The sequence below is a fragment of the Carassius gibelio genome, chromosome A24 (assembly GCF_023724105.1).
Source record: "Carassius gibelio isolate Cgi1373 ecotype wild population from Czech Republic chromosome A24, carGib1.2-hapl.c, whole genome shotgun sequence".
Classification (NCBI taxonomy): domain Eukaryota; kingdom Metazoa; phylum Chordata; class Actinopteri; order Cypriniformes; family Cyprinidae; genus Carassius; species Carassius gibelio.
Window position 1 is genome coordinate 2,634,366 of NC_068394.1, and position 14,490 is coordinate 2,648,855.

General features: G+C 36.7%; 3 protein-coding genes across 6 annotated transcripts; 1 reads left to right on the plus strand and 2 right to left on the minus strand.

Moving 5' to 3' along the window:
• Positions 1 to 163: 163 nt before the first annotated feature.
• Positions 164 to 4,311, minus strand: LOC127945898 (peroxisomal 2,4-dienoyl-CoA reductase [(3E)-enoyl-CoA-producing]). 4 transcript variants are annotated; one of them, XM_052542006.1, is made up of 10 exons: positions 4,177 to 4,311; positions 3,823 to 3,930; positions 3,270 to 3,338; positions 2,975 to 3,026; positions 2,772 to 2,907; positions 2,423 to 2,547; positions 2,184 to 2,277; positions 1,004 to 1,108; positions 736 to 924; positions 164 to 483 (listed from the first exon to the last, which is right to left on the minus strand). In XM_052542006.1, the coding sequence occupies exons 2-10, from the start codon at positions 3,921 to 3,923 to the stop codon at positions 449 to 451; spliced, it is 906 nt and encodes a 301-aa protein (XP_052397966.1). In that variant the 5' UTR covers positions 3,924 to 3,930; positions 4,177 to 4,311; the 3' UTR covers positions 164 to 448. The 4 variants fall into 4 exon arrangements, with proteins under 4 accessions (XP_052397966.1, XP_052397969.1, XP_052397967.1 ...); XM_052542009.1 differs by having other exon boundaries at positions 684 to 924; XM_052542007.1 differs by having other exon boundaries at positions 3,823 to 3,927; positions 4,177 to 4,292.
• Positions 4,312 to 6,895: 2,584 nt separating this feature from the next.
• Positions 6,896 to 8,141, plus strand: LOC127946575 (protein ccsmst1). Its single transcript, XM_052543246.1, has 2 exons — positions 6,896 to 7,050; positions 7,368 to 8,141. Exons 1-2 carry the CDS (start codon positions 6,971 to 6,973, stop codon positions 7,705 to 7,707), a joined length of 420 nt encoding a protein of 139 aa, XP_052399206.1. The 5' UTR covers positions 6,896 to 6,970; the 3' UTR covers positions 7,708 to 8,141.
• A 174-nt stretch (positions 8,142 to 8,315) lies between these two features.
• LOC127946576 (histone H3.3A) lies at positions 8,316 to 10,826 on the minus strand. Its single transcript, XM_052543247.1, has 4 exons — positions 10,736 to 10,826; positions 9,660 to 9,803; positions 8,922 to 9,075; positions 8,316 to 8,835 (listed from the first exon to the last, which is right to left on the minus strand). The coding sequence occupies exons 2-4, from the start codon at positions 9,785 to 9,787 to the stop codon at positions 8,707 to 8,709; spliced, it is 411 nt and encodes a 136-aa protein (XP_052399207.1). The 5' UTR covers positions 9,788 to 9,803; positions 10,736 to 10,826; the 3' UTR covers positions 8,316 to 8,706.
• Between the last annotated feature and the right edge of the window lie 3,664 nt (positions 10,827 to 14,490).

Here is a 14,490-nt window from a genome sequence, read left to right on the forward strand (position 1 = left end):
AGTTATCTTGAAAAATAAATTGTATCTGGCGTTATAGGGTCAAAAATCAAATATCATCAAAATATGTGTCACATTTAACCTCAAAATCAAAGGAAGAAAATGAGAAAATATATCTGCATTTAAAATGCAGTCATTACTATGAGACAAAATATACTCATTATCATAAAGTGGGAAAAATTTTAATATGATTATAATTGTAACTTGTTCTTTGTACTGAGATTAATTTATGCTGATAATCCAATGAGAATTGGAAAATGTTAAAAGTATCATTTGGGTGGAAGTCCTAAAATTAGGTTTAATTTTCTTAACACAGAATATAATCAGTTATTTTGTTCTTTACTTTTGGGGTGAAGAATAAAATGGGCGTTTTTGTAGCATTCAACAATCATACAGACGCTGGTATGATCAACTGGTCCATTGCTGTTGATTTAATCTTATATTCGTGCTATTATTTGTCCTTTCTTTTCTCTGCAGACCAAAAACCTAGAAACATAAGAGAAATGAAGTTAGAATGAGATTTTATATACCAAAGCGTTACCCACATATTCAAAGGTCAATCACACAGTAGTAGAATAAAAAAGTGTGTTGAACATTTAAATCATTATTCTAATTACTGATTTATGTTAATCAGTTCAGTCCTTTATAACTATGAAACACCTGTCTTCTAGCACAGGCACACACACCTGTGTGTGGTGTCGTCTGTTCATAGTTTTGCAGAGCGAGATGAGAAAATACCCAGCAGCCGCTCCACGTCATTGGCCGAGGTAAGCCACGCCCCTCCGTCGGAGACCAGTATCGCGCCGGTGATGTATGAAGCTGCACGGCTGGCCAGGAAAAGAACCGCATGTGCGATCTCCGTCTTATTACCGGCTCTTTGCAGCGGGATGCTGCGGAAAACCCCTGCTGACTCGGCATGTGAACCACCTGAAACAACAAGTGATGGTGAAAGAGAAAGGCATAGTGAAATTACAGTTAGGCCACACACACACACAACCGGTCTTACCCAGTCTACGGTATCCCTCTGTGCCAGAGATGGGCCCCGGAGCCACTGTGTTCACCCTCACACCACTGGGGCCCCACTCGACCGCCAAGTGCCTCGTCATGGCATCTACAAACACATTTACATTTATTCATTTAGCAGACGCTTTTATCCAAAGCGACTTACAGATGAAGACAGTGGAAGCAATCAAAAACAACAAAAGAGCAATGATATATAAGTGCTATAATAAGTCTCAGTAAGGTTAACACAGTACACGTAGCATGGGCTTTTAAATAAAATAATAAATAAAAAGAAAACAGATAGAATAGAAAAAGAATAGAGCAAGCTAGTTCTAGTTCAAGCTAGGTCTTTTTTATAATTGTATAATAAATGAAAAGAAAATAGATAGAATACAAAAAAGTTTACAATGGTAGTTAGATTCGTTTTTTTAAAGAATAGAATTAGAATAGTGAGTGCTAAAGTTAGAGGGTCAAATTAAAATGAAAATAATAATATATAAATACACGTGTACATGTGTAGATAATTATTAGTCCCTATTTTAGTATACTTGATACACTAGCTTTTTTTGTTGATATTTATAATTTTTTCATGTAATTTTGTTTGTTTTTTTCTTTTTGCCATTTTACTAGTATATATTTATTTATTATATTTTTTTTTTAGTCTAATTTTATTAAGACATGGCAACTAGCTGATATAGATTTAGAATTTATTTCAATAACCATTTATTTTAAATATAGTTCATTGTGTCAAATCTGTCTTTTCAGGATTTAGGACATATCATATCCTCACAGTTAACTTGAAAAATAAATAGCATCTGGCATTATATGGTCAAAATGCATGAATAAATACATTAAATAAAATATATACATGAATAAATCATTAACAATTAGATCGGCAACATGAATTTAAATAAATAAATAAGAGGATGTTGATTTCATTCCATCTTTACAAACCAGATGCAATATGAGGTATTCCCCTCTTTCATCCAACTCCATGTTTTCATTCGACTTACAAATGAGAAACAGTCTTCATACAAGTTTTAGATTTAATAATAAGCATACTATTATCTTATGTATCGTCATGCACCATTGTTACTCATATAAATACTTATTATTAACATTTTAAATACAAACATATGACTTGATAAAAAATATGCAGAACATAAACCAAAATGAACACTAACCGTTTGCAGCCTTCGCTGACCCAGCATGCACCTGGAGAGCCTGACCTCTGTATCCCAGCGTGGCAGAAATGTTGACAATGGAGCCGCCATGATCCTGAGATAAAGAAATAAAGCCACAAACTATATGAGACTGAATATAAACCACTGCTTCATACAGACGGCTCTCTAGATGTGAGAAAAAAAACAGAGAAGTGACATATTTTAGTAATAAAATTCTTGAAATGTACGTCTATCTGTACCTTGAACCATTTGTCATAGATGACTTTACTGGTGTTGAAGGTTCCCATAGTGTCGATCTCCATTACGGTCTTGAAAGCGTTAAATGACAGCGATGTAGCTGGACACAGGAAATTACCTGCAGCATCTGTGAAAAAGCACAAAACTGTACGACTATTTTCAAAAACACATGTGCTCGCATTATATGTAACCGCACATTAGACAATAAAAAGAAAAACGTAGTCAGAGGGGATTTATCTGATTATCAAAATCATATCAACAGAATCAAGATCTCTGTATGTTTGGGACATGAAAACATGTTTTTAATCAAAGGATAATGCACTGTGTTTGGCCAACTAACTCAAGCCTTACTGTTTATAAGTATGTCAACACGTCCAAAAGTCTTCAAGGTTTCATCCATGGCAGCAGAAATCGTCTCTGGCTGACGTACATCCATGCCAATCGGCAAACACCGTCTGCTTGTAGTGCTGCTTAACTTTTTTGCAGCCTAAACCACACAAACACATAGAGATGAGCTATTCAGAATAAGGAAATCAGATTTGTAGAGACAGTACCTCTGTTAGTTTCTCCAGATTTCTGCTGGCGATGACCGTGTCACACCCATGCCTGCACGAAAACAGTAAAAATATAAATAAAAATAAAATTATGAAGCTCCAATCAACTTATTCAGACGAATCTGAAGTTGCAGGCCTGAGATGACAACATGCTATTGAAAGTCACAAAGGTTTAAGATCTATATGTATGTCATTATAAAATGTATCATGAGTAAAAAATAATTTTAAAAAAGTGGAGCTGAGAGGTTGAGTCATGGACAAAGTGTTGAGAGCGAGAAACTACAGAGGACCTCACCTCATCAGAACTTCTGCTATTCGAAACCCAATACCTGATCCGCCACCGGTTATAAAGGCCACCTGATCACTGCACACACACAAAAATAAGTCTCTGCTGTTTGTTTGGAATCAGTAAGATTTTTTTATGTCTTTTTAAAAAAAGGTCTCTTCTGCTCGCAAAGGCTGCATTTATTTGACCAAAAACTCAGAAAAAAACTGTAATATTGTTAAATATTTTTACCATTTAAAATAATGGTTTTCTATTTTATTATATTGTTAAATATAATTTATTTATGCGATCAAAGCTGTATTTTCAGCATCATTACTCCAGTCTTCAGTGTCACTTGATCTTCAGAAATCATAATAATTTACATTACGTTTTACATTTTGTGTATTCCCGATTAAATAAATGCAGCCTTGATCAGCAGAAAAAAAAACTTCTTCAAAATGAAAAACATACTTCAAAATCTCACTGATTCCAAGCCTTTGGACTGCAGTGCATGTATGCATATTGAACGATGCAGGGATTTCAAATGCAAAAGAATGAAAACTTCAGTGTGTATTGTGCTTACATGAGCAGATCAGGGCTGTAGATGTGTGTATATGTGCTCATGCACTCATCAGTCTCAATGTCCTCTGGTAAATTATTGACCACCTGAGGTTTCTCTGCCATTATCCTTCTAAAAAAAACACATAAAGACATGAAAACCACCAAAATGTAATGTGCATGCGCATGCAAAGTCAACTTTTGCTTACATCGCAATAGCAAATGAGAGTCGGACAACTAAAAATCCATATCTACTAAAAATATTAGATTTGTGATTTTGAAACCTCTCCCTTTAACGTTACTCCTTTTTTTTGCATCATTTTTGCAATGCGCTGGCGAGAAAAAAATCCAAACAAAACGTGAAATAAAGTTACTTTACCCAAAACGTGACTCCGTTTGCACACGCGTAATTAATGAAGTTTATGTTACAGTTGTTTTCATTTAGCACGATGGACTCCTGTACCTGGCGAGATGCGTGACGTCAAACGAACGAGCCCACGTATGGCATTATGGGAAATGTAGTCCGCTTGTACTAGCGCTAGCTGTGATGCCGAGTGTAAAAGTTACAAACTATTTTATTTTATATGTCCAAACCTTTTTACATTATATTCAATAAATAAACAATGTTCCGAGAAAGTTATCGATTAAGAATCAAACATAGCGTATGTTTCTGAGACAGCTTAAAAGAAAAGTAGGCCACTGACTGCTTCAGAATGATAAGGCAGACTTATATATACTGAATTTAGTCACAGTTATCACAGTTTGATGATAAATATATGTGCACACTACAAAAGGCACAGGCTATCATTTACAAACTTAATCTCATGCAATCAATGTCTTGCATTTGAAACAGTTCATATAAGGAATAAGTGACCATAAGCACCTCCACACTCACTAATGCATACAGTATGCATCGACATGTAATTAAGAGCGTTATAAAAGGTTCAGTGTTATCAATATGTCAATTTATTATAAGAAACACAAGATTTTAACAGCCAATGACTGATTTTCTACTGTTCAGTGTTAATCATCATCTAACTCAACCAGTCAAGAGCTACATTTAGCCTTAGATGTTATATGAATATGGTCCCTGAAGCATAGGTTTTATTAGCTCACAATAATAATAAATAAATAAACATTATAGGTACAAATACAAATGTACTTTTAGAAATTGTTTTTGAAAAATATGTTATTGTTTTGGCAAGCTTAAATTAAAACTTCTATGAAAACTTGTGTGATATTCCTTTAAAATAATGTTTTAGTATATCTTTTTTTAAAGAAGGCTATATTTTACTGTGCAATTTCGTACATAATTTCTTAGAGTTAGACCTTTTTTTTTTTTTTTGGAGAGTTGTAGACAGAGTTTCTGTGTTTATTAATAAACTATTATTATTAGCTATTAGGCATACTTGAAGTATAGCATACTCTACTGTGCAATAGTACTATATTTCTGTTCAAATTTATTCAAGTCATACCGAGATTTTGACAGTTTCTGTCAGTCTTTGTATACAATATGAGTGAATGATGATAGTTTTATCAAATGAAATGGTGAAATCCTCTCATAGCGTGCTGGCTTGCACATGTGTATCTTACATCATGCATCAATATAGGGAAGAGCTGAAAACACTACGCGTGTGGTGTTTATAATAATTTGAGTCGTTGAATCATTCGGGAGTTCGGAGCGGGATCGCAAATCATTTGAGTCAGTTATGGGGATCGCGAATCATTTGAGTCAGTTTGAGGGTTCGGCACGGGTTCACGAATCATTTGAGTCAGTTTGGGGATCGCAAATCATTTGAATCAGTTCGGGAGTTCGGAGCGGGATCGCGAATCATTTCAGTCAGTTATGGGGATCGCAAATCATTTGAGTCAGTTTGGGAGTTCGGAGCGGGATCGCGAATCAATTGAGTCAGTTCGGGAATTCGGAGCGGGTTCGCGAATCATTTGAGTCAGTTTGGGGATCGCAAATCATTTGAATCAGTTCGGGAGTTCGGAGCGGGATCGCGAATCATTTGAATCAGTTCGGGAGTTCGGAGCGGGATCGCGAATCATTTGAATCAGTTCGGGAGTTGGTAGCGGGTTCGCGAATCATTTGAGTCAGTGAGTTCAAAGCGGGTTCGCGAATCATTTGAGTCAGTTTGGGGATCGCAAATAATTTGAATCATTCGGGAGTTCGGAGCGGGATTGCGAATCATTTGAGTCAGTTATGGGGATTGCGAATCATTTGAGTCAGTTTGGGAGTTCGGAGCGGGATCGCGAATCATTTGAGTCAGTTCGGGAGTTCGGAGCGGGTTCGCGAATCATTTGAGTCAGTTTGGGGATCGCAAATCATTTGAATCAGTTCGGGAGTTCGGAGCGGGATCACGAATCACAGAAGATTTGCGCTAGTAAATTTTCAAATTGGCCATAACCACATTCAGTCTAGAACACAGCAAGGGGCGGATCTACAGGGGTGGCATAGGGTGCTGTGTTCTAGACTGAATGTGAATTGCACAAAAACATTCAGTAATTCTCAATTCTGATTAAAAACGGTGAAATGCAAACTCTCGATATGATGCAAACCTGCAATGATTAAATGTTAAATAACATTAATATAATTTATGTATTTAGTCCCATGTCATTAACCAATGGCTGCACTCTAAATAAAATAAAAAGTAATGCAAAAGTAATTTAAAACATTATTTTGCATAAAAGGTAACTGTTACATTTTTAGTGAGTAAAGCAGTATTCTAATACTTTACTTTTAAAAGTAACTTTCCCCAACACTGTTAGTGAAATACAAAAAAAAAAAATGTTATACACAGGGCAGACCTATCTTGTTACATTTTTAAACATGATTTAAAAAAGACATAACAGCCAATACGACTCCTTATTTGAATGAATGAAAATGTATAAGTAACAAATTCATACAAGCACAAAAAAACGGTTAATTTTTGTTGTTTTGTTCAAAGTTCAGGTCTATTTCTGCATACAATCCCATTTTAACAACATTTGTATTATAACGTGCCACTCTAAAATATATATGGATTGATCAGACAAGCTATTTTATTTTAAACGACTACATAGCAAAGCGGAACTACAATTCGTTTGTAGTTATCCTCCCGGACAGAGTTTAGAGTGGTACTCGTTATATGACCTGAGAGACTAACGCCTGTTATGAACAAACCCTCAAGATGTCACAAATCTGCGTGCATTTATCACGGTTTTCTTTAGGTCACAGTGTTTTTACAAGCCGAAGACACGCAAATTTAAGGCAAGTTAATATTTTTTCCTTGTATAGATTATATATAGCCTCAGTAGAATTTAAGCAACTATATTGTTTTGTATTCTACATTAATTAAAACAAATCTTTAATGAACTGAAATTGTTTTTGAACAGATTTCTGACCGATTTTTCTTTAAACACTCTTTTATGATCTCTTAAATTGTCAGATGACCTTGGCTAGAGGGATCTCTGTGCAACTCATATTTTAATAAAAAAAAAATTTAGCCATAAAGAAGCATTGCATTTATTCCTGATATTCTGTAATGTTGTTTATGGCATTTTAAATGTAATCTGTTATCTCTGTAGACCATGTGTCAGAAGGATGCTGTCCATGACATCACCGCTTAATGCAAAGCCCGGAAAACCTCCAGATGATGATGAAGCATCCAAACCCATCCAGTTCTCAACCAGCAAAGCCAGCCACCGAACCTGGAGAGTGGACCGTACAATGGGCAGCACATACCAGCGTCCCTGGTGGAAAGTTCTGCCCATCAGCATCATTGGAGTGGGCTTCCTCGTCTGGTGCATGTTCAGGAAAGAGAGCGAGATCGATGAGTCTCTGGAGAAAAACCTCTATGAACATCTACCAGGACTGCTGTCCGATGAGGAGCAGGAGGACGTCGGCATCAAAAACAAACCATCATAGTGGCTTAAAAGGGACATTTTCGATTTGTAATGTTTATTTATAGTTCAGAAGTAAACTTTCTCTCCAAGCTGAGGATCATCCAAATGACTGTCCACACTCTGTGCTCTTTAAAGCGTTTTGTATTGAAATGGATCATCTGCAGCTGGACTTAAATCGGAGATTGTAAGGTCAGCAGCATTGCATTGAAAGCATAATGTAGAAAATTCTGAATTGTAGTTGTGGGGTGTCTGCTAGTTTATAAATATCAGGGAACTATTGTTGAACACTATTTTACAGCTCGAGCATCAATTTAAACTCATTTTAGCATTACATAATCAGAGGTCAGGTAAAAGTTATGGTTTAAAAACAGACTGTGAAAAGTTTTATTACTTCTGAAAGTCAAACTAAAAATGGGTGAAGTACTTTGCACTGCTCATTAAAAACATGATAGTTTGCTCTTGTATTGATTTTTTCTGAATCAACAAGCCACTGAATTTAGTCATTATTAGGATCTAGAACACTTTGTATATTAAGTAGTTTGTGTTGGAAAGACTCCATTTACAGCTTAGAGTTAAAACATCATGGCATCTTAAACCCTCCTGAGGACAAAATGAACACCGCAAGAAACATTGAGGTAGTGTTAAGTTTATTTACAACCAAATGGCCACAACAGAAGAGAAACCCAATATAATGATCGAAATAAAATGGACACACATTCTAACCCATGAATCATGCAGACTAGCCAGAGGCATATGAAAGTCTAAAATACAAACTTTAAAACCCTGAGGAGCTCCCGGAATGTTCTGATGCCAGCCCGCCCACCCACCCAATATCAACCACAAGATACCCCTCCCTTACCTCAACTACCAAAAACAAAAATACAAAAAATAAACTTAAACTACACAGGCATTTATAGTCAAAGAGTGTAAGAACCCCGATGCCCCTCCCACACGTCAAACCCCACCCCCATATATTCCTCCACACGCACACAAAAAAAAAGTTGATTATATAGTAAAGAGTTTAAGCTCGCTCTCCCCGGATTCGTCGGGCCAACTGGATGTCTTTGGGCATAATGGTGACACGTTTGGCGTGGATGGCGCACAAGTTAGTGTCCTCAAACAGACCCACCAGGTATGCTTCGCTTGCCTCCTACAAATCAGAATGAGAAAACATTACAAGTGACCAACAAACAGAAAGTGTAGTAGATCTACACAAGCCAGAACTAGAAAACACACCTGCAAGGCGCCGATAGCTGCGCTCTGGAAACGCAAGTCAGTCTTGAAGTCTTGAGCGATCTCACGAACCAGACGCTGGAAAGGAAGCTTGCGGATCAGCAACTCTGTGGACTTCTGATACCGGCGGATCTCACGAAGAGCCACAGTTCCAGGGCTAAGGGGGAAACCAAGCAAGATTACAATTTGACTCCCTGTTATTGAGAAAGTACATTGTTATGCATATAAAAATAACTGCGCCTATACACTGAACACAGACAATGTTTAGAAATAATTCAGTGTCTATACATTGCATATACTAAATATAAAGCATCTACAATATTCAGCATATGCACCATGTAATGTTCATTATACTGTATATACTGAATACATGTAAAATAAACATAGCATAAATCTTAAATGTAAATTCAGCATATACACAATTTCTTGTAAATATAAAGCGTTCTATTTGCATTATATTTGGTATACACTGCAAGTATCACATACTGTAGATAAATTGTAACTAAATCACGTATATAGATAACGTGTACGAGGAACACTTAATATACAGTAATTATATTCAGTTCATTTATCTAGCACATTTTGTGTAAATATAAATGTATATGCACATTATCTCTTGCATTTGTATACATTTTTAAACTAAGTCATAATGTATAAGCTGAATATAATCTCATGCATATACTGAATTTGAGCAGAATGCTCACGAAAACAAACCTACTACACGTGTTCAGTGTTTCTCACCGGTATCTGTGGGGCTTCTTGACTCCACCAGTGGAGGGCGCACTCTTCCTGGCAGCCTTGGTGGCCAGCTGCTTCCTGGGGGCTTTACCACCGGTGGATTTACGGGCGGTCTGTTTAGTACGTGCCATGGCACTCTAATAAAGCCTAAAGAGAAACAAAAACCGATGAGAAACACAAACAGCCGCGGGGGAATTCCGTGCGACATGACGTCATCCGCGACAAAACTCCAGCGTCTGTCGCGCTCCAATAACAGTTACATTTAGTGTTTGAGAAACCATGACAATATCCTAAATAAGTGGCTTACAACATTTAGGAGATTAAATCTAAACGGAAACCTAAAAAAAAAAAAAAGTAAACGAGGTGACAATGTAAATTCTATAAACATTTTTAAGCATTAAAGTGCATACAAAGGCACACGTGTAACTTACAGAAGCAAATAGAAAAGCGAATCAGTAACCTGATCACAGTGGGACACTGGGTCACACACACACATAACGGAGTCCCATTCAACACACACACACACATAGCCTTGAAGGCAAAAAACCTCAAAGGCAGCGACTTTCAGTCACCCATTCAGCCACTAGTACTACATAGAAGCCACGTTCCATTCAATTACGGGAAAATCGACCAGAAACACCCGGTAAACGCCTGAGAGAAGTCCACCATCTCGGGATGAGACCCAGGCACGTTCCTGTCTTTCTGTTGAACATGGCGCCGAAGAGAACCAATTACAGCCTTGTCTTTGTCTACACCGACAACTCAATATCTGTCGCCTGAAAGTGATTCAATAAAATGTAAAAAGAGACATTTTTGAAATACTACGTGTTAAAAACAAATTATTAGATTTAAAAACCGTGAACGAACTTCTGAAGTAAAGCAGAAGTAACGTTAAATATGAGCTCGCTAGCTTAGCTTGTTGCTACCGCGACAAAAAAGATCTAAAACTGCCGTTTACGAATCCAAACACAAAACGCCGACTGAAGATGTTCTCTGTATTATCAAATGTTTTGTAAAGACGACACAAAAGGCTTAAATATTTTTTGTTGGTACAAGAACAACCCGTTAATGATACTTACGATTTTTTGTTTCGATTAATCCGTCAAACCCACAACAACGAACGTTACGTCAGTCACGCACAGAACGAACTGCCCTGTATTTATACAGTCAGTGACGTATATGCGCGGACTAAGTCACGCCCACGTCGAATCTCATTGGCTGGATGAGCGAGGTTCAGAATTTACTATTCTTCATATTTACTATTTATAATAATTTTAGCGCGGGTTTGATGTAATTATAAAAGGCTGTTTGGTCTGTTTCTGCGAATGAATCAGACTAAAACCGTTTATAAATTTCAAATGGCGTTATATGAACTTTTAATCAACAATATTCTTAAAACATCCGTGTTAGAAGCTTGTTAGAATTTGGTATATTATTGCATTGCAACAATCGTTGCTTTCATAGATCCAATATTTTTAATGCAGTCTTTGTGTCACCATTGCCAAAGGAGGGCACATTTTAATGCACTGCAGTAGGAAACTTTAAATGTATTATCGGCGGAATCCTTTGTTTAGTGCACACACATTGGTTATTCACACATGCATAGCTAAAAATCTTTGGAAATGCATTGTTTGATCATACTTTCCAGAATAGTTGAAAATGAGAAAAACTCTGATGGCTGGAGTGGTGAGGACACAAACAGCAGCACAAACAGCTGGCACTCCTGCCTATGCTAAAAAACACAAGAAGAAGAAAACAGGTGATGGAATATGGATGTGTTGTGTTTATATGTATAAACTGTGACAAAGAAAAATAAATAATTTGACTTTATAACTGATGAGCTGCTGAGTTGAGAGTTGGATCGGTGCATTGAACAGCTTGAGCTTGGCCTGAGAACTCAAAAAACCTCGAGTTAAAAGTGTTAGTAAGACAACAAAACAAATACAACATCTTTTTAGGTTAAACAAATTCTGGGCAAAAGAAACCTCACCTTCTGTTCTATCTACATATATGCGTCCATTTAGGGGAAAAAGCGAGCCGCACTCTGAGGATGTTCAAACTCATACAAGTCAGTATATAGTATATGATGTCATATACAGTATATATATACAATTTTTATTTTATTTTCTATGTGCCTTTAAATTAAGAGGGCAGCTATATATTTTCTTGTATAAGTTTTAAATAATACTGTGATAATAATTATTATTAAAATTTGTATATTATTTTTGAAATATTTAGTTTAAATTGTTACATTATATTTTTTATTACCCTGTCCATTATAGTAGTTTTATTTATTTAAATATTTTTTATTTTAAAACTTATTATTATATATATTTTTAAATAATAATAATTATTTTATTTATTATACGTTTGAATTAATTTGTATTTATATTTAATTATTTTATTTGTTTATTTATTTGGTTAGACGTTACATTTTTTATACCCCCCCCCCCCCCCAAAACAAAAACTTTCTCACAGACCCCATTTTGAAAACCCCTGCCCTACAATATTCTGACAAAAGTTGCTTACACAATTCTTATAAAATTGCTGTCTCTTTCCACAGCTGTGACCTCCGCCCGGCTCACCAGTGTGTCTGAAAAACACAACCCACAAACAAAACAGACAAATCTCAAGACACACACACTTTTCAAGGACAAATGAACACACAAACACTGATGGAGACACAAAATCTTTTGTTTTCACTAAAACACATGAAGAGTTTCACTCGAACTTATGACTCGACACGGTAACATCAACCAGCAGGAGATGTGATGTCAATTATTACATACTATACTTATATTGCACAATTTTGCCATATATTCTCTTTGCATTTTATTAAGCATACAATATTGCTAGATTACACTTTTTGTAATGTTCAAAGTGTTGCAATCATAAACACTTATGGGGAAAAAATCAAAATAAAGTGAATGCAACCATTTTTTATGTTATTTATGGGATTTATAGATCTTTTTCAACTGACTAATACAGATGATTTATTAAAATATACATATAAATTGTGTATATGAAGCTTGTCTTTAAGATTTGCTATGGTAACAAATTTAAAATTATTGTATAAGAAATGCCACCTTATTTCTCATATAACTGAAGTACATTATATTCACCTCAAGTTAATGCTCAAAGACAAAACAAGCATTTTATTTTTAGATATTTTATTATGTGTAGCATTTTTTATTTTATTTTATCAACAAGCGTGTTGCTGTTTGATGTCGTCAGACACTTAAGATATCAACGCCGCAGTGGCTCATGGGATATGCAGTCTTATATTGTTCACTAGCCGTTTGAACTGTATTATGAGAAGCAGACAAAAGACTACAACTCCCAACAACACATTTAACAACACGCCCCGGCTGGATTACAAAACGTCCTTTGAGTTGCTGCTGATGTTGCAACTTATGAACAAAACATTGATTTACCAGTTTGAAAAGTTTAGGTCAGATCAGTGCTTTAAGTGGGCCGGTACGCACCGGTACTCAGTACCGGCACTTCCAAATATAGCTCTTGAACGTACCACCACCTCTCAGTGCGCCCAGAACTTGCTTTTAGCGTACTGGTATGTTCATTTGTACATCTGTTTTAATAGAGGTTTTAATCCTTTGCCTGTGCTGCCGCTTTTCAGAGCGCCCTTCATAATGCACGCTTCCTAATTCTTTCCAGTTTGGAGTATGGAGCTCGAATCATTTGAAACAGTTTGGGGATCGCAAATCATTTGAGTTAGTTTGGGAGTTCGGAGCGGCTTTGCGGATCATTTGAATCAATTCGAGAGTTCGTAGCTGGTTCGCGAATCATTTGAGTCAGTTCGGGGAACGCGAATCATTTGAATCAGTTCGGGAGTTCGTAGCGGGTTCGCGAATCAATTGAGTCAGTTTGGGAGTTCGTAGCGGGTTCGCGAATCATTTGAAACAGTTTGGGGATCGCGAATCATTTGAATCAGTTCGTAGCGGGTTCGCGAATCATTTGAGTCAGTTTGGGAGTTCGTAGCGGGTTCGCGAATCATTTGAAACAGTTTGGGGATCGCAAATCATTTGAGTCAGTTCGGGAGTTCGGAGTGGCTTTGCGGATCATTTGAATCAATTCTAGAGTTCGTAGCGGGTTCGCGAATCATTTGAGTCAGTTCGGGGAACGCGAATCATTTGAATCAGTTCGGGAGTTCGTAGCGGGTTCGCGAATCATTTGAGTCAGTTCGGGAGTTCGTAGCGGGTTCGCGAATCATTTGAGTCAGTTCGGGGAACGCGAATCATTTGAATCAGTTCGGTAGTTCGTAGCGGGTTCGCGAATCATTTGAGTCAGTTCGGGGAACGCGAATCATTTGAGTCAGTTCGGGAGTTCGTAGCGGGTTTGCGAATCATTTGAGTCAGTTTGTGAGTTCGTAGCGGGTTCGCAAATCACTTGAAACAGTTTGGGGATCGCAAATCATTTGAGTTAGTTTGGGAGTTCGGAGCGGCTTTGCGGATCATTTGAATCAATTCGAGAGTTCGTAGCGGGTTCGCGAATCATTTGAGTCAGTTCGGGAGTTCGTAGCGGGTTCGCAAATCATTTGAGTCAGTTTGGAAGTTTGAACGAAGTAATGCAGTAGCTCTTTCTAAGGGTATTTTTTCAAAATGCTTTTGCACATTTTATTTATGTTCAGTAGTTCTTTTCTGCTCAAGCAAATCCACAAACTAATAAAAGGATTTATATGTTGACTGCTGTATATAAAACCCCTTCAACATAGTTGTGGTTACCTTGATTCATCAAAAACAAAAAAAACAAAAAACAAAAAAAAAACAGAAAAAACAAAAACAAAAAAACAATTGGCTATAATAGAGTACCGGCA